Genomic DNA, 18,863 nt, shown 5'->3' with positions numbered 1-18,863 from the left:
AGATTGTGCCACTGCACTCCAGCCTGGGCAACAGAGCGAGATTCTGTCTCAAAACAAAAACAAAACAAAACAAAACAAAAATGGGTTTGCATTCCTCTCTCTGACGTCTCCCCACTTCCTTTGGGAATCTAAACTATAGAAAATACTATTGTGAAATACAATATATATAAAAACTATAATAGTGTTGCATGTGTATGTGTGTTGGGGTGTGCGTGTGTGTGAGAATATAGTTTATTAATTTAAACAATGATCTCTGGGGAATCCGGAAGAGATTTTCATTTGCCTTGTGAAAAGTTTAATATATGTGTTCAAAGCCACAAGGCTAAGGTTCAAATTACACAGAGTGAAAGCTTGGGCAGTTATGAATGCTCAGAGTCCCAGAGACAAAAGCTTTTAGTTTTAACTGCATTTCTGGAAGGGAGGGCGCCAGTTCCTTCACCACTTCCATTAAGGAGCAACTACTTATTTTAGCGGTGCCTTTCTCTCAGGAAGCGCAATATATAGGAAGGGCAGAAAAGTAAGCAAAGGAGGAAATTTGATATTGATTTCTTTTCTTCTGTGAAATTACATGAAAGCTCAATGGCTTGTAGCAGCAACCTAGTCAATAAAACTCCATCTGAGACCACCTTGAAGTTCAACATTCTCCCGATCCTTTTAAATTTCCTCTAGTGTCAGGTTATTTTTGTATTTAATTGTCTTTAGTTCTGAGATACTATGAAGCTTTTTATTCATAACATTACAGAGATGATTTTGCTAGAGGTAACACTGCAAAGTATTTCCAGATGACAATGCCCTGCCCCTCCTTTTTGGTTAAAAATCAACAACACAAAAACCAAAATCTGAAAATCCAAGGAAAAACAGAGATGAAAAAAGCGAATAGTGGAGCTCCTTGTTGTGAAGCGATTGCTCAGTATTAGGGTGCTGCTAGGTTTTCCTAGTACAGCATTTCCTCCTGTGGGGCTGGGAGAATATCATGTGTGTTGGACTCACTATTATGTATGTGTACTTTTTGGTCGTGATAATTTCTAACATTTCTTAAACACTTACTGTGTGGAGGTAGTATGCTAAGTCTTTATTTGTATGGTTTCTGTTCTTTAGGGAAGCAATAAGTCGCCTGTGTGAAGCTGTCCCCGGGGCAAATGGAGCCGTTAAAAAGCGAAAGGTAAATGTTGCGGTGGTTTTCTTGCTTATGTGTCCCTCATGATGGCAAAGAGAGTATGAAAATTGCTGTTAGTTCATCCCACCGTATGACCCAAAGTCCAGCCTGGCCTTTATTAGGTGGCATGATATCAGAGCTGCACTCAAAGCTACTCTTGTCCCTCAAATCTTTCCGAGTTGCCCGAGGCTGTCTGACGTGGCGATGCCTCCAGCTGCAGAGGGGAGAAAGCCCCTGGGCTTTATGTCAGAAATGTAGGGTGCCGGACTTGGCTCTTACTGACCAGGGAGCATGGAATCTCATCTTGCTGAGACTCCGTTCTTATTTCCTGTGGAGTGTGGAGTTAGGGAGTTGAACTAAATGACCAGTTTAGTGCCTTCCAGTTTCCACATTTTATAATGTATGTATTCTGCATTACAACATTTTAGACCTTTTAGGCTTCCTGGCCTGTTTTCTAGCATAAATATGAATAGCGGTAAAGGTGAGGTAATAACGCATGGGTAGAGTAGCTTTCCCTGTGGAAAGAAAGCAAAAGTTTTGATGTTAGACAGACTTGGATTGAAGTCCTGCCTCAGCCACCAACAAACGGTGTACTCTTGGACAAGTCACTTAACCTCTTGGATCCTTGGTTTACTCATCTGTAAAATGGGAGAAAATAGCACTTACTTTATAGGGTTATGTAAGAAATAAATGAAGTGATGTCTACATACTACCTACCACAGCGTCTGGCATCTATTACACTTTCTGTGTTAATGGTAGCTAGTATTATTGCTATTAAGCTATGAACCCTAGAATATTTTGTTGGTTTGAAAAGTCCAAAGGGCCGATGCAAAAGCTCTTAAGATAACTATATAAATCGTATAGAATTGCAGACTGTTTAAGTGTAGGGTTTTTTTTGTTTTGTTTGGCTTTTTGTTTTTTTGTTTTTTGTTTTTGAGACGGAGTCTCGCTCTGTCGCCCAGGCTGGAGTGTAGTGGCGCAATCTTGGCTCACTGCAAGCTCTGCCTCCCAGGTTCACGCCATTCTCCTGCCTCAGCCTCCTGAGTAGCTGGGACTACAGGCGTCTGCCACTAAGCCTGGCTAATTTTTCTGTATTTTTAGTAGAGACAGGGTTTCACCGTGTTAGCCAGGATGGTCTCAATCTCCTGACCTCGTGATCTGCCCACCTCAGCCTCCCAAAGTGCTGGGACTATAGGCGTGAGCCACCACACCTGGCCGAGAAGGGTTTTTAAAGAGATCTTCTGGTCTAACATTTTCATTTTGCCAGCTACTAAACTGAATCTGAGACAAGAGATGGTATTTGTCTGAGTCACTAGGGTGATTAAGGTCAGAGCCAGCTGTAGAAGCCAAGTCTTCAGATTCCCAGCTTAGGGTTCTATTTCTATACCATTCTGCCCTGTTTTCGGTTATCATTCTTCATTATATTACATAGGGCTGAACCAGTGTCAACCAGAGTGACTCAGAGAACCCACATGATATGAAACATTCTGACAAATGGCTCTTAAATTCTATTAAGGACTCCCTATGACTAGTTTCTTTCACAGAACCCATGGTTCCAAAGTAATCTCTAACCTCTTCCTGCTTCTCATAATTTCTGATTAGAATGCTTCAACTGGATGATTCCAACTAACAGGCAAGATTTTCTCATCTAAGGAGCAGGGATTCCCCATCCCAAAATAAAACAAAGCAAACCTGGCTATCATCTATCTGGAAAGTACACTTGCAGAGAAAAACAGAAAAGCAGCTGGTTTCCTCCAATAGCTAGCATGTATTGAGTACTTAATATGTGCCAGGGACACTTTCCAGCACTTTACCCCTTTTTCTTTTCTTTTCTCTCCACTTTATTGTGGTAAAATATCCATAACATAAACTTTACCATCTTAACCTTTTTTTTTTTTTTTTTTGAGACGGTTTCACTCTGTCACCCAGGCTGGAGTCCAGCGGCTCACTGCAACCTCCGCCTCCCAGGGGTTCAAACAATTCTCAATGCCTCAGCCTCCCGAGTAGCTGGGATTGCAATCATGTGCCACCATGCCTGGCTGATTTTTGTATTTTTAGTAGAGATGAGGTTTTGCCATGTTGGCCAGGCTGGTCTCTAACTCCCTGGCCTCAAGTGATCTACCCACCTCAGCCTCCCAAAGTGCTGGAATTATAGGCATGAGCCACCACTCCCAGCCTCATCTTAACCCTTTTTAAGTGTACAGTTCCGTGATATTAAGTACATTCATATTTTTGTGCAGCCATCACCATCATCCATCTTTAGAACTCTTTTCATCTTGCAAAACTGAAACTCTACACATTAAACCGTAACTCCCCAGTCCCCTATCTCCACAGACCCTGGCAACCACAATTCTACTTTCTGTCTCTATGATTTTGAGCACTCTAGATACTACATATGAGTGGAATCATACAGTATTGGGCCTTTTATGACTGGCTTAATTCACTTAGCATAATGTCCTCAAGGTTCATCCATGTCATAGCAGATGTCGGAATTTACTTCCTTTTTATAGCTGAATAATTTTGCGTTGTATGTATAGACCACATTTTGCTTATCCATTCTTCCGTAGATGGACACTAGGTTGCTTCCACAGCTTAGCTATTATGAATAATGCTACTATGAACGTGAGTTACAAAATCTTTTAGAGACCTTCCTTTCAATTATTTTGGGTATACACCCAGAAGTAGAATTGCTGGATCATGTGGTTATTCTATTTTTTCATTGTTTGAGGAACTACCATACTGTTTTCTACAGCAGCTGTACCATTTTACACTCCCACCAATAATGCACAAGGATTCTAATTTCTCCATATTCTCACCAAGCCTATTCACATTTTCAATTTCTTTATGATTTTGTCTTGATAGGTATTCTAGCAATTTGTCCATTGTATCTAGGTTCTCCAACTTGTTGGCATACAATTGTTCACAGTAGTCTCTTACAATCCTTTTTATTTCTGTAGAATTGGTAGTAATGTCTTCACTTTCATTTCTGATTTTAGTAATTTGAGTCTTTTCTCTTTTTTGCCTTAATTCATCTAGTTAAAGGTTTGCCAGTTTTGCCAATCTTTTGGAAGAACCAACTTTTGGTTTAATTAATCTTCTCTATTTTTCTATTCTCTATTTTATCTCTGTTCTAATCTTTATGATTTCCTTGCTTCCACTAGCTTTGGGTTTTGTTTTTTTCTAGTTCCTTAAGTTACAATGTTAGGTTTTTGACTTGAGATCTTTCTGCTTTTTTAATAAAAGTGTTTATATCTATGATTTTTCCTCCTAGCACTCACTGTTTTCACTGCATCCTATAAGTTTTGGAATGCTGTGGTTTTTATACTTTGTTAATCATCACAAAAAACCTAGCCACAAGTGTTATTGTTTGTCCCCATTTTACAGATGAGGAAACTGAGGCCCCAAGAGGTTAAGTAACTTGCTCAGTGACCCAGTCAGTGTGTGGAGGAGCTAGGTCAAGCCCGGGTAGTCTGGTCCAGCATCTACACACTTAATCACCATGTTATCTGCCCTTTTGCCAAGCATCTGCCCTGCAGGGAGAGAGCCAAAAAACAATGTAGGGCCAGTTGAATATAGTCAGATCTTTGTTTGATTCCTTAGGTCTGTTAGATACTGCATCATTAGCAGTTTGGAGTGCTAATGGATAAATGATTTATCTATTTATGTGATCTCCTATGAGTTTTGAAGTCTAAAAGTTAATGAATAACTGAAAGAACTGGGGATTCCTGAGAGACTATGCCATATAGAATAAGAAGAGCTAGGCTGCTATGTCAGTACCAATAAATTGACCCAGATACAGTCAATTAATGTTTCCCTATCTTAATGCTTTTCTCTTTGTAAAATATGGATAAGCACTTCTGCCAGGTCTGCCTCCACTCTTTTGTAAAAGTTGGTCAGTATCCCATCCTCAGCCTCCCCTTTCTGTTCCTTTCTCCTCTCATTCCCATAGTGACCTCTCCCAAGGCCAGGGTCTACAGTTTCTCCCCTATCTCTTTCTTGAAGAAGAAATCCTGTAGCAAAATTGCCAAAATTCATTTTGAAAGTAGTAATTATAATCACTACAGTTTGTTAGCACTTCGCCGTATACTGTGCATTTCCATATACTTTATTATTAATACTAAATTTGACTCTCCTAAGACCTCCCATGGCTAGAGGTGGAAGAATGGAAGTGATAGTATTACTCCTGTTTTGTAAACAAAGACATTGAGGGGGTTCCAGAGTTGTCTAAGGTCCCTTGACAAGTTAGGATCACACCTGGGACTTGAATTCCAGTTGCCTCACTGCCCATCCTGTGTGCTTTCCACTCCTTTCTCTTCCATGGGTCTTTTAACTGTTAGGACATTTCTAATAATGGCATGAAAGACTTTGTCTCCTATATAATAAATACATTTTGGGCATATCCCACGAGATTAAGGTTATGGTGAGAACAAAATTAAGATGACTTATACAAAAGTTCTTTACAGATAACAAAATGCTTTTCAACTATGAGATAGTGTTATAATTTAATTTGTATTTCATATATATATATATATATATTTTTTTTTGAGCAACAGAGTCTTGCTCTATTGCCCAGGCTGGAGTGCAGTGGCATGATCTCGGCTCACTGTGACCTCCGCCTCCCAGGTTCAAGTGATTCTCCTACCTCAGCGTCCTGAGTAGCTGGGATTACAGGCACGCGCCACCACACCTGGCTTATTTTTGTGTTTTTAGTAGAGACAGGTTTCGCCATGTTGGTCAGGCTGGTCTCCAACTCCTGACTTCGTGAACTGCTCACCTCGGCCTCCCAAAGTGCTGGGATTACAGGCGTGAGCCACCGCACCGGCCTCTTAATAATACTTTTTAAACTAGCATGGAAAAGAAACCCTAGAGAAGCAAATGAACAACTTGCTGTTAATAAAATCGCTGCGGGGAACACAAAATCCCTGAATTGTGAGGCTCGCTTTGCCCAGAGCCATGTAAGAAGCAAAGAAAGTAGACCAAGAGTCAGCTTTATGATGTGGTAATAGCTGTGAGGTTTAGGGCTCCTTCCTCACATTGTTTGCACTACATTTTAGAATGAGCTTGGAATTAAAAATAAAACTGTACATTAAATTTCAACAGTGTGGCCGGGCGCGGTGGCTCAAGCCTGTAATCCCAGCACTTTGGGAGGCCGAGACGGGCCGATCACGAGGTCAGGAGATTGAGACCATCCCGGCTAACACGGTGAAACCCCGTCTCTACTAAAAAACACGAAAAAAAAACTAGCCGGGAGAGGTGGTGGGCGCCTGTAGTCCCAGCTACTCAGGAGGCTGAGGCAGGAGAATGGCGTAAACCCGGGAGGCGGAGTTTGCAGTGAGCTGAGATCCGGCCACTGTACTCCAGCCTGGGCAACAGAGTGAGACTCCGTCTCAAAAAAAAAAAAAGAAAAAATTTCAACAGTGTGTGTTTAACAGTTTGGTATGGCTCCAGAATGAATCAAATGAGAGCAAAACTAGGACAGAAACAAATTGTGTTTTCACTGATTGCCTCAAAGTATTGATTCATATGCTGAGGAATCACTGATTTCCATCAACTGGTCCACTTTCCAGCAGAGGATTTCAGGACTTAATCCAAGCATCCATCAAAGCATTTAAATCTCTCAAATTATTTCTTAGAATTTTTAATGTTGGGAAGGGCAAAAATAAGTAATAATAATAATAATAATAATAGCTCTCATGTACCTAGCCAAATACTGTGCTAAATGTTCTCCAGTTATTATTTAATCTTCACAACAGCCCTTATGATGTGGCTGCTGTTTTTCCCCCCACTTTTTATATAAAAGGAAATTGAGGCTTAGAAAGGTTATTTGTCCAAGGTCATCAGTTGGTAAGTGGCATTTCTGCCTGAGGAAATCTACCAGCCCACCCTCTCGCCCCTCTGTTGGTATGCCTTTGTGGACATATGACCCCAGTGCATTTCTTTATAATTCCTGGGTACCCCCTACTCTCATGATTCTTCACCAAACCCCCACACCTCCTCTTCTTGAGAAATGCCTGGTCCAGAATTTTGACTTCTATCAAAACATGTCCCTTTCCAGATCGCGCCACTGCACTCCAGCCTGGGCGATGGAACGAGAATCCGTCTCAAAAAACAAACAAACAAACAAAAACAAAACAAACAAAAAAACATGTCCCTTTCCTCAGGATCTTCTTCTAAATCTCTATTAGTAATTTCTGGTAAATCATCTTTATTAATGAGTTAATGTGGAAGGGGCTAACGCCTTCCTAGTAATATTTGTTCATTTTAACAATTAGGACCTTCTGAAAACAACGATTTAACCTAAAAGAATGCCCAATGTTAGAATTTCAGGCATCATAATTATCTGAAGGTAACAATTAGACTAGTAGAGAGGACTTTTTAACTCTGGCAAGGGAAAGATGAGGGAGGAACAGGGATGGCTTCAGAGAAGGAAGCAGTTGTGTAATTGGAGAGTTCATCAATGCCTTCTGTGGCGTTAGATTCAGTGGATTGTCAAATTTTTCTTCTTTTAGATTTGCCGTATTGAAAAGGACGCAAGAGTTCAGCTGGTCTAAACTCTCACAGGAATTTGTTTACATTCAAGCAGGAGTCCACTCCCAGCACCTGGGGAGGAGAGAAACTAGGAGAAAATTCTGAGGCCCTAAATTTCACTACTTAATAAAGAATTTGCTGCATTCTGATTTTAAAAAAATGTTTATTTAATAAAAATCATTCCCTTTCATTTGATTTATATAAGGTAAAATAGAAAGGAAGAGTTTGGACTTTGACTCATTTTTAACATTTAAAAAACATTAACATTCATTCTGTGACAAAATTCCTGACAGTGTTTTGTTTTTCTTCTTTAATTTTTAAAGCCTCCAGTTAAGTTCCTATCAACAGTTCTTGGCAAAAGTAATCTTCAGTTTTCAGGAATGAATATAAAACTGACCATCTCAACATGCAGTCTCACACTGATGAATCTTGACAACCAACAGGTAAGATCACAAATGTCATTTATAGTTTAACGTATCTATTTTTCCACAGAAACCTGGGGATAATGAAAAGAATAAAGTTTTAGACAGAGTATGCCTACAACTTAAGACAGCACAAGGGAAAAATCTGCTGAAGATTTATGCATAACAATCATTAGAACAACAGCATTACCAACCCATCACTGGGGCATGTAACCACCTACATACGTGCCCCTACCTAATTGGCTTTGAATGAAGAACTAAGGTGCAAAGAACATAGAAAATATCATTTAGCAACTCATATCCTTAAATTGATCATTGATGTCTCCACCAACCCTCCCCAAATGGATAGCAATTCCATTATTACAACTGACAGACTGTGTGTTGGGCCAGGGTGCAGATGAGGGACAAACGGGAAAGGTGATGTTAGGGTTAGTGTTCTAGCAAACTGAAATTTAAGCAGAAAATATTTTCTTCCAATTCTTGTGGTTGAGAAGCTTTCTAAAATGGTATTGTATAAAAGATAATGCTTTCTTCCTTAATAATTTATGATACTGTGGTGTGCCTGAGTTTTCATTGTGAACCTCATTTCTCAAAGAACAGCATTGCTGAAGCAAATGTAGAATTTACGTAGGCATTGGGCTAAATATGTACCTTAACAAGGACATTTTGTTTGGCTTGCTTTTAATTTTTTAAACTAAATTCCTTCTATCAGGTTATGTATGTGTGTTAGGATCTGATTTTCCTCTTTGTCTAATATGTTGTGATCCAAGTTTCTTTACAGTTAAGGTTTTATTGTGTGGAGTGCTGTTGATCAAGGGTTAATGTGTACTTAATAATAATAACATGCTAAAAGCTCTGAGGTTACATATGGGTTGAAATGCTGGCTTTGCCACTTACTAGCAAGTGACTCTACTACTCTGGGCTTCAGTTTTCTTCATCAGTGAAATGCGGATTATGGTACTTATTTATAAGGTTTCTGAGAGGATGGATTTTAAGTGTCTCATAGGTCTGTTTAGAGGATTCAATGAGATAATAGATGTAAATTATATAGTGTGTGCCAGTCACATAATACCTATTATTATTATTTACTCAAATATTCTCAGAGACCTTTTCATATACTCAGTACTTAATAGGAAGAACATATTATAAGATTATAAAATTATCAGTAACATATAAGTACAGGTTTTGAGGGCTATTTTATTTTCTAAATTAAAAAACAGAATAAAATACACTGTTTAAGCAGTAGTGTACAACACCTTAGAGGAAAAGTGCTAACATGAAACAGTTACAAGTAAATTCTTGTCTAGTTGGGTCCTGATTGCTCTTCCAAGAGTGGTGGTGCCATTGGTGTAAAGAGAGCGTAACATTTTGGGCTGTGCTTGGAAGACATGACACATATGAGTGGTAAAACATTCATTCAGTCATTCTGACATTTCGACTTCAGTACATATGTAGATGCAAAATTTATTTTTAGTTTTCATTCACACGGATGGTACTATGAAAGTTCAATGCTTTTAGTTATGAAATCTCACTAAGTAGAGGAGCCCTCAGATTACCTCGGAGTTTTGTAAGGGAGGAAGAGTGGGCAAAGCTGAAGCCATCATAATGACAGCCTTTTGGGTAGAATCTAATGATCATTTTTTAAGATGACCCTTTCTGTGGGGTTCCTGAAATGAATGAGGAATTTATGAAGAATGGGATTGTGGTGTGTGTGGTGGGGCAGAGTTTATTCTCAGTCTCTCTTTCCCCTTCAGTACCCTTCTTTAGGGCAAAGTATTACTACCCATCCATAACCTTTCAGGCAAAACAGAGGTGAGGATAACAGGTGATTTTCATTACCAGTAACTGTAGTAATATGATGTGCCTTTTAAAGTAATCCACATCTTTTCTGCACTGGTGCCATGGAACAGGGTTGTATTCAGCCCACTGCTGGAGTGGGGACCAAAGTTAAGATCTCATTTATCTCAGACCTGAGGGCTGATTTTTAATAACTATTTTGAGCTTTTCTGCAGGCCTAGGGGAAATGGCTGGAAGGTGGGAGAGATGTGCCACTGTAGAGGCCTCAACTCAAGAAGCTTTATGTCTTGTGAGAAAGGCAACTAAAATGTTTAAGAAATGAACACAGCGAAGATTAGAGACCTTGTGGATACAGCACAAGAAAAGGATTAATTAAATCCTTAACGCTACCACTGGAAGTTCTAAAATAAATACAAAGAAATATTAATGCTTTCCCCATCCCCACTTAATTTCTAAGATATACTTTGAACTAAAAACAAAGGTTCAAGTTTATGGATATATTCATAGATGATAGCATTTATGGAACAGATAGTTCACATTTATCTTTGGTCACTGAGAACATCAAGAATATAACCATTCGTTCCCAGAAAATATTTTACAAACCTCCAGAGGCAGAAAATATTAAACATGTAATGCTTGCAATTTTTAAATATTACCATATTTCAGGATGGGAAAATACACTTTTGCAAGGGTAAGTTATAGGCATTTCCTTGTTTCAAAATTCAAGCGACAGACTTTATTGACATACTTTAATATAGTATTTTAGGGCCTCAAGCAAAAACGTCAGTCTCAGTAGCTCACACTCCCACTAATTCTTTACTGATTTCTACAACTCTAACAGATACTGAATTCAGAAGGGTAATAGAGTTAAGGTAAAACAGGCAAAAACTGAGACATCCTTTAGTCTCTACAAGGAGAGGCAACTTGAGATATTTAGAGGCCAAGTAGGTAACGCAAGCTGTGCAAGCACAAGAAAAAACAATGGTGCAAGCCCAATGATAAATATCAAGTGCTACCTGGCCTCTATGTTGGGGAGATAACACTGACACTTGGCAAACAGAACACCTTCCTTGTCTAAAGGTGAATCAGATGTTTGTGTTTGTTTGTTTGCTTTTTTGTCTGTTTGGTTTTTGGCTACATAGGTCTATAGGTCAAAGGCTCCCAGATCTTTTACTTTAAAAAAATAATAATAAAAAGGTAAGACTCTAGATTTTTAGCTGCTATCTCTGTACTGAGATGTTGGTCTCTTAAAATTATAAGCATGAACCAAACAAAATAGATCTGTGGCCTGAAGATAGTGAACATGGGATATCTGATCTAAGCGAACATTTGTAATACATATGGATAAATTTGCAAAACTCTCCCTAATCACACTGTGTACTCAAAAGCTTCTTTAAATCCCCTATCTTGCAAAATCAGTTAGAATTTCCCCAGAACTCCTTTCTCTAGTTCCCTTAAATGAAGACACACACACACACACACACACACAAACACACACACACTCACACACACATCTTCATTTAGTCCTCACAATTTGTAAGGTACATCCAATTGTCCCTATTTTCAGTTCAGGACCCGAGCCCGAGAGATTAATTTCCCAGTTACTGAGCTAACAAATAGTAGAACCCAAATTTTAACCAAGTAGTCTGGTTTGTCTGTGGTAACTGCATGTAAAGGAAATACAAATGATTTTACACCCCTAAAAGGGGTGTTAAAATGTTAATTTTCTATCCTCAATAAATACAAATAAGTATTTACAATTTTCATTGTCTCTCAGCTTACTGCCTATTTTTAAGACTGAAAAACAACCGAGCCAATTGTAGAGCCCAAGTTTTTCTCCCCAAGATGGGCCTTCAGATGTAACAGGGAGTGTTTCCCACCCCCAACTCTTGTGCCCTACTTAGTCCCAGAGAGAAACAGAATCACAACCTTCTAGTTTGTGGACGTCAGATTTTTTTTCCCCAAGAGTTTATCTTTCCTAGTAAAGATAAACATCTGGAGGTAAATACAACCAGCCAGTTTATTGTGCACTAGCATACCCCCATCCAAACTAATTTACATCACGCATGCAATTAATTATCTATCCACACTCATCTGACCGTAGCTACAGGCTAATTGAGATAGCAGTGGAAGTGGTAGGATTAAGAAGTCTAAGCACCAACACTTTACTTCCACCATCTCTCCCTCCCAACCCAGCTAGTGTCTGAACAATTCTGATCATCCTTGTCACAGTCCTATCTTTTACAGATCTCTCTCCCCAAAAGGCAGGATGACCATAAAATAAATAAGGCTCTGAATTGTCCTGTTGCATTGGATATTCGTTCTTTACTGCTATAATGGAGCAGAAGCATCTGGAACCTTTTTACTGATCATGATAAAACCTGCTGATATGCTCATTTTGCTGAACATAGCCTTCTGATGTAATCATTACTCTCCTAGAACCTCAGCATCTTAGTAAGGTAACCATGGCAACACACTCATTGATAGGGCAGGTTTTCCTAGACCAGCAAATTCTTGTAGGGCAAAAACTTAATTTACAAAGTTTAATTTCCAGAAATTAATTTGTGAATTAGATAGCTGAAGCTGGATTATTTTCCCTTAATACTGGTTAACACATACAGTAAAAACTAGTATAAAGTATGTATGCAATATTATTAGCCAAACAAAATACACAGAACAAGAAATTTTATTATCTCCAATGCTGGTGCATAACAAATAACAAGCTTAATTAGAGGAGGAGACAGAGGGAAACTTCAGATACCAAGGTAATTTCTGGGTAGGTTTAAAACCTTTAAAAGTTGATAGAATAACTGTTCATAAAGTCTTTTTAGATATAGGGCTTTTTACTTGACAACTTTTTATTAACAGTTCTTACAATATGAAGTTCAACTAAAGTATTTCACCTGTCAAGTTAAAACAGCAAGCAAAACAAAATTTCTCTAGTATATAACAGCGTGAGCAATGGTTTCTTTGTACATTCACACACATTTAGTGTCTAGATTTGAAAGTTTTTAATTAAAGATGTCTTAATTTTTGACTTTTAAAAATGGTTATGACAATGAATTTTATTGATTTATAGATCACAGTGGCTTTATAAATGATCAAGATACATGTACAAACAAAATTTCAGACACTCTTGGAAACACATCTTAAGATACAGAGCACACGTGATACATCTTTGAGTTTACTCATCCTTTTGGAATAATGAAGAATACTTCATTTATCTTACACTGAAAATTTAGCCTTTGATAACTATGGCTTGACTAGATCACAAAATAGAATTTCCCAAGTTTTCTTAAAACTTTCAGTCCAAATAACTCAAAAGATATGTGTCCTAGTTGGATACATTTTTTCCTCATTATATAATTAATATCAGTGGGCTCTTGTATTGGCAGTTTGTCTTGGTCATGACTTATTCTTGCAAAACCATCTTTACAGCAAACAAATATGAAAGATATTTTCCCCAATGCAAGGAAAATAATCTGGATCAATAACAAAGTCAAAGCCATAGGTGTTTTAGCATTCTTGATAACAGATTTCAACGGTCTTAAAATCTTTTTTCCTTTTTCTTTAATGATTCTCCTCCTTTTTCACAACTGTGCAGTCACTGTCCTATTGTCTTCTATTCTGAAAAACAAATTTTTTTGAAGGTCAAGTTTTTCAATGGCACAAAACTATTTGGAATGAACCCAAAAGATAGCGGAAAGTTGGGTCCCTCCTCAAGTAGTTTCCTCCTCTTTTAACAGCATGTAACTACTCTCTATCAATAATCTCATCACAGCCGAGTTCTTCGGTCAGACGATTGACAACCATCAGTGAAAAAAGCTCTTCGATAAAAGCTAACTGATCAAACGGGGTCTTCTCATAATGCATCTGAAACCCGCCATCCAGGGCTGCTTCTCTTGTTCTCAGAAACATCTTGTCGGCTTCTTCAAGAGCGGCTGATACTCTGTAGCCGGCACCACTAAGCTGCTCCTCTTCGGGATAGTCGTAGTCGTCCTCCCAGTCATCAAATTCCTCGCCCTCGTCCTCGCTCTCGAAGTCTGCGCCCGCCACCTGGCCTGGCTGCTCCCCAGCGTTGGGCCCGTTAGCAAGGCTCCGTTTCCCCTCTGGCGCCGCCATTGGCTGGGCCTCCTCCTCCTCCATTGGGCCTTCCTCCTCGAGCTGTGGCGGGGCCCCGTTGCGGGAGGGACGCAGGGATAGCTCCCGGCTCCCGCTGCCTACCTCCATCTGCGGTAGGTCACCCTCGCCAGGCATCACATCCATTTGCAGGTCATTGCTCTCTTCATACAGCTCGGACAACTCGGCCATTTCCGACATTATGCAAACCGCTCAACCTCTGGGAAAAAGCTTCCAGCAAGATAGATGCTGCGCGGCCGTGCGTTTGTGCGCGTGCGCAAAGGCTGCGCGCTTGCGTAACCCCGCGCGCAGGCGTGGTCCTCAGGTACCGCCTCCTGGTTGGCGCGCCACTGTGGTTGGAGTAGCTCAATGTTTTTCCCGGGATGTGGGCGTCGCTTTTTGAGCTACGTTTCCGTGGATTCGTACTTGGTATCTAGGGACCCTGTAGGCAAGAGCGTAACAGTTTCTGTGTTATTTAACCCTACTGTTGCTTGTGATGCAGCAAACTGGAAAATAACTTTACATGGCCCTCCTAACATTAATGTGCCTCCCCTCCCTTCTTCCTCCTCCCCAGGGCAATTTATCTATGTGCTGATGACTTCTAAATCCACGTTTCTGAACCAGACAACATCCATAACCACAGATCAGTATATTAAGAACTAATCCATTCTGTCCTTTTAGTGTTGTCATTTAAGAAGTTAAATTCACAAACGACATATATATTGTCCTTTTTTTTTTTTTTTTTTTAGTTATAGCGAAGAAATACTTGGTCCCATTTCTTTTCTCCGGGTAGGTATTTTTCCACTATTACCAACGCGGCGTGTACTCTTTAAATTCTTTTTATTTGCATTTACATGTATCTTTATGTATTCATAGCAAAATACTATTTTATGTGTTTTTTAAAAACATGTTTTACCTGTCTTCAACTTAAAAGCCTCTGCTTTTAAGTTGTATATACTTCTATGAATTATATAACTGTGTATACTTAAGGATTCAAGCACGTTTCATTTATTCTGCACTTTATTTCTATTATTACAACATTGTAGTTACGTAGAATTATACAACTCACCATAATGTAGAATCAGTGGGAGCCCTGAGCTTGTTTTCCTGCAACTAGACGGTCCTGCAACTAGACGGTGATGAGACACAGTGACACCCAAGGTGTGTTCCTTATGTCCAGTGGATTCTGTAATCTCATTTTGGTTGCTGTTACTGCGGAAAATCCTGCCTCACAAAGATAGGATGTTGAAAATGAAAGGAGGCTTTTTAGTACTTTTGTGGCAATCTCAGGATATTCCGCCTTGACTTTAATCGAGAACGTATGGAGATTTGAAGTTGTCTCAAATATACTTTTAAGGCCACTGCCATTTGCAACATCAAGCAGTTGATCCTCTTCTAGCATGGACAAAGTGGATTCACCTGGCTTATTCACAAATGGGTCACAGATCCATTCTGTCTTTTGTGGATGGGAAGTGTGATGGTTAATACTGAGTGTCAACTTGATTGGATTGAAGGATACAATTATTTATCCTTGGTGTGTGTATGAGGGTGTTGCCAAAGGAGATTAACATTTGAGTCAGTGGACTGGGAAAGGCAGATCCACCCTTAATCTGGGTGGGCACAATCTAATCAGCTGCCGGCGTGGCTAGAATATAAGCAGGCAGAAAAATGTGAAAAGAGACTGGCCTAACCTCCCAGCCTAAATCTTTGTCCCGTCCTGGATGCTTCCTGCCCTCGAACATCGGACTCCAAGTTCTTCAGTTTTAGAACTTGAACTGGCTCTCCTCGCTCCTCAGCCTGCAGATGGCCTATTGTGGGACCTTGTGATAGTGTGAGTCAATACGTAATGAACTCCCCTTTACATATATATATGTGTGTATATATGTGTGTGTATATGTATATATGTGTATATATATTCCATTAGTTCTGTCCTTCTGGAGAACCCTGACTAATATGGGAAGTAATGCTCAAAATCTCTGGAAAGCTGAGATAGGTGATCATGCACCAGCTGGGAGAAAGAAGACCCTGGCTCAGTCTCTTTCAAAATCTCTGCTAATGTTTGAAATGTCAGAAATCCCAGTGTTCATTTGTCACCCCCATGATTCCAGTTTAGCTTTGAAAGCAGCCACTTTATCTGCCAACTTGAACACAGTTGTTGTTCTTCCCTGAAGTGACAGATAGAGTTCATTGAGCAGGTTGAATACGTCACACAAGTAAGCAAGTTTTGTGACCCATTCTGTGTCACTGAAATGTGCTGCCAATGGTGACTGTTTTTCTAAAAAGAAATCTCTGCAGCAGCTCTCTTAACTCGAAAACTGTGGCCGGTGATCTACCTTTAGAAAGCCATCTCACTTCTGTGTATAAGAGAAGACATGTGTGCTCTGCGTCCATCTCCTCACAGAACTGTGCAAACAGATGTGAGTGAAGGGCATGTATAATATGGTTGATAATTTTAATCACATACTGCAAAACGTTGTTAACTTCAGGTGACATTTTCCAACTAGCCATCATTTCTGTATGGATGACACGGTGCATAGACTCACATTCAGAAGCGACCTCTTTGACCTGATTAGTGAAACCAAAATGCCATCCAGTCATGGCAACTGCTTCACCCATGCATGTACCGATGCAAAATGACTGATTCCATTTTCCTGATATGTAATCATTCAAAGACTTGAATAGTTCTGCAGCTGTGGTGCTGGTTGGCAACAAAAGTGCATATAATGTATCCTCATTCACATCCTCCTGAAAAATATATCATACTCAAAAAAGCATTGTTGCTTTGTTGTCAGCATCAGTAGACTCATCAACCTGGATTGTGTACCACGGTGACTCATTAATCCTTTCTAACAATTGTACCTCATTATCCTCTGATATTTAATCAATTCATCTAGTTGTGGTGCTAGCCAAAAGAGGAACACATGCCACCTTTTGAACTGCAGTCTCTCCTAAAAGTTCATGACAAATGTCCTTAGTAGCAGGCAGGATCAACTCTTCACCAATAGTAAAGGGGTTCTTAGCTTTAGCAATGTGGTTAGCCACTAAGAATGATGCTCTCAGTGCAGACACATTTGATGAAGTGGTAGCCTTCAATAATTGCTTCTATTCTTTATGTTCACATTGTTTTCTTTTGAAAAACTCCAAAGGCTTAGTATTAATGCAGGGTGCTTGGTCTCCATGTGACAAAGCAGTTTAGAAGGCTTCATGGATTTGTTACACAGCCACTTGCTACATATTATACAGAGTGAGCTTGGAGAATGTGAATCACCTGTTGTAATGAACTGGCATTTTAAGTAGGACTCTTGGTATTTTCTTTTAAATGCAGCTTTGTTTTTGTTGGCAGCCTTAAAGTCTTCTGCAGTCTCATCGTGGATCTTTCTCCCTTTTCAAAGAAGCTCTCCAGCGAAGTTTGTTTTTTACTTATTTTGGCTAGGGTTAGCTAATGGGCTTACCAAAACTGTGACTGAGAAAGTGCACGGTGCAGGAAGGAGACATGGTTGGAAGTGGTAAATAAGATAATGGGCGGGCCAGGCACAAACTAAAATCGTCAGATTCTGACTTAAAGCCTGCCATCAGCTGCAGCTGTACAAACTGAAGTACATCAACTCACTTGCCACTATGTAGCCTGCCACCAGATGCAGCTTAAGTGTCACTTGCTACTTACTGATAGGGTTTTGATATGAGTCTGCAAGCAATTGATTTATTATGGTCTCTGTGCAGTCAAACCTCTCTGCTATTGTTAATCTGTATTTGCAGCCACTCCCCAGCGCTAGCATCACCACCTCAGCTCTACCTCAGATCATCAAGCATTAGATTCTCATAAGGAGCATGCAACGTAGATCCCTCATATGCGTAGTTCACAAAAGGGTTCATTCTCCTATGAGAATCTGACGTCACCGTTCGTCACCGTTGATCTGACAGGAGGCAGAACTCAGACAGTAATGTGAGCAACAGGAAGCAGCAGTAAATACACATGAAGCCTCTGTTGCTCGCCCACTGCCCACCTCCTGCTGTGCAGCCCGATTCCTAACAGACCACAGACTGGTACTGGTCTGTGGCCAGGGGAGTTGGGAGCCTCTGCTCTAGTTCTCCTCACCATGGACACATAATTTCTGGCTGACTGCTGCTTGGTGTCACATTTATCATAGACTAAAAGTTCTTAAATACATGAGTCTATTTTTAGACTTTGAATTCTTGTGAAATTTCTACACTTTCATATCTTGCTGTTTGATCAGGAATATTTTATCTTTGTTCTTTAAAAAATTGCCCTAACTCTTCTTGCTCATTTATTCTTTCATATGAATTTAGGGGCATCTTGAATATATTATAATATTTCTTATCTGATAAAGGAATTCTTATGCATTTGTTCTTTTAAAATTTGCTTTAGCTCTCTTGCACATTTATTCTTCCATGTGAATTTTAGAAGCATTTTTATTGGGATTGCATGGAATTTATAAATTAATCTGGGGTAGGATTGACACCTTTGTCATACCATCTTCTCATATGTAAAAGTGATATATATCTTTCTATTTGTTCAGGTCTTATTTATACTCTTCAATGAAGTTTTCCAAAAAGCATTACATGATTCTTATTAGTTTTATACTAAAGTACTCTTACAAAGTGTACCTTTCTCCCCCAAATACAGTGTCTAATTGGTTTTTGTTTGTTTGTTTGTTTTTTGAGACAGTCTCACTCTGTTGCCCAGGCTGGAGTGCTGTGGTACGATCTCGGCTCACTGCAAGCTCCACCTCCCAGGTTCACGCCATTCTCCTGCTTCAGCCTCCCAAGTAGCTGGGACTACAGGTGCCCACCACCATGCCCGGCTAATTTTTTGTATTTTT

General features: G+C 39.6%; 2 protein-coding genes across 3 annotated transcripts in view; one reads left to right on the top strand and one right to left on the bottom strand.

Annotated features, from left to right (window-relative positions):
• The window catches only part of SHC4 (SHC (Src homology 2 domain containing) family, member 4), a 163,836-nt gene that overhangs the window by 84,848 nt on the left and 60,125 nt on the right, over positions 1-18,863 (top strand). Inside the window, exons 3-4 of the mRNA XM_011967297.1 lie at positions 1,099-1,162; positions 8,008-8,127. Of these exons, the coding sequence (XP_011822687.1) occupies positions 1,099-1,162; positions 8,008-8,127 (184 nt within the window). The remainder of the gene's footprint in view (positions 1-1,098; positions 1,163-8,007; positions 8,128-18,863) is intronic.
• Positions 12,572-15,184, bottom strand: EID1 (EP300 interacting inhibitor of differentiation 1). Of its 2 annotated transcripts, none has more exons than XM_011967295.1 (2): positions 13,268-15,184; positions 12,572-13,232 (listed from the first exon to the last, which is right to left on the bottom strand). In XM_011967295.1, the coding sequence occupies exon 1, from the start codon at positions 14,221-14,223 to the stop codon at positions 13,657-13,659; it is 567 nt and encodes a 188-aa protein (XP_011822685.1). In that variant the 5' UTR covers positions 14,224-15,184; the 3' UTR covers positions 12,572-13,232; positions 13,268-13,656. The 2 variants fall into 2 exon arrangements, with proteins under 2 accessions (XP_011822685.1, XP_011822686.1); XM_011967296.1 differs by having other exon boundaries at positions 12,572-14,058; positions 14,128-14,264.

The sequence above is a fragment of the Mandrillus leucophaeus genome, unplaced genomic scaffold (genome assembly GCF_000951045.1).
Source record: "Mandrillus leucophaeus isolate KB7577 unplaced genomic scaffold, Mleu.le_1.0 Scaffold798, whole genome shotgun sequence".
Taxonomy (NCBI): domain Eukaryota; kingdom Metazoa; phylum Chordata; class Mammalia; order Primates; family Cercopithecidae; genus Mandrillus; species Mandrillus leucophaeus.
Note: the sequence above shows the minus strand (reverse complement) of the source record. Positions and strands in the feature narration are given on the sequence as shown.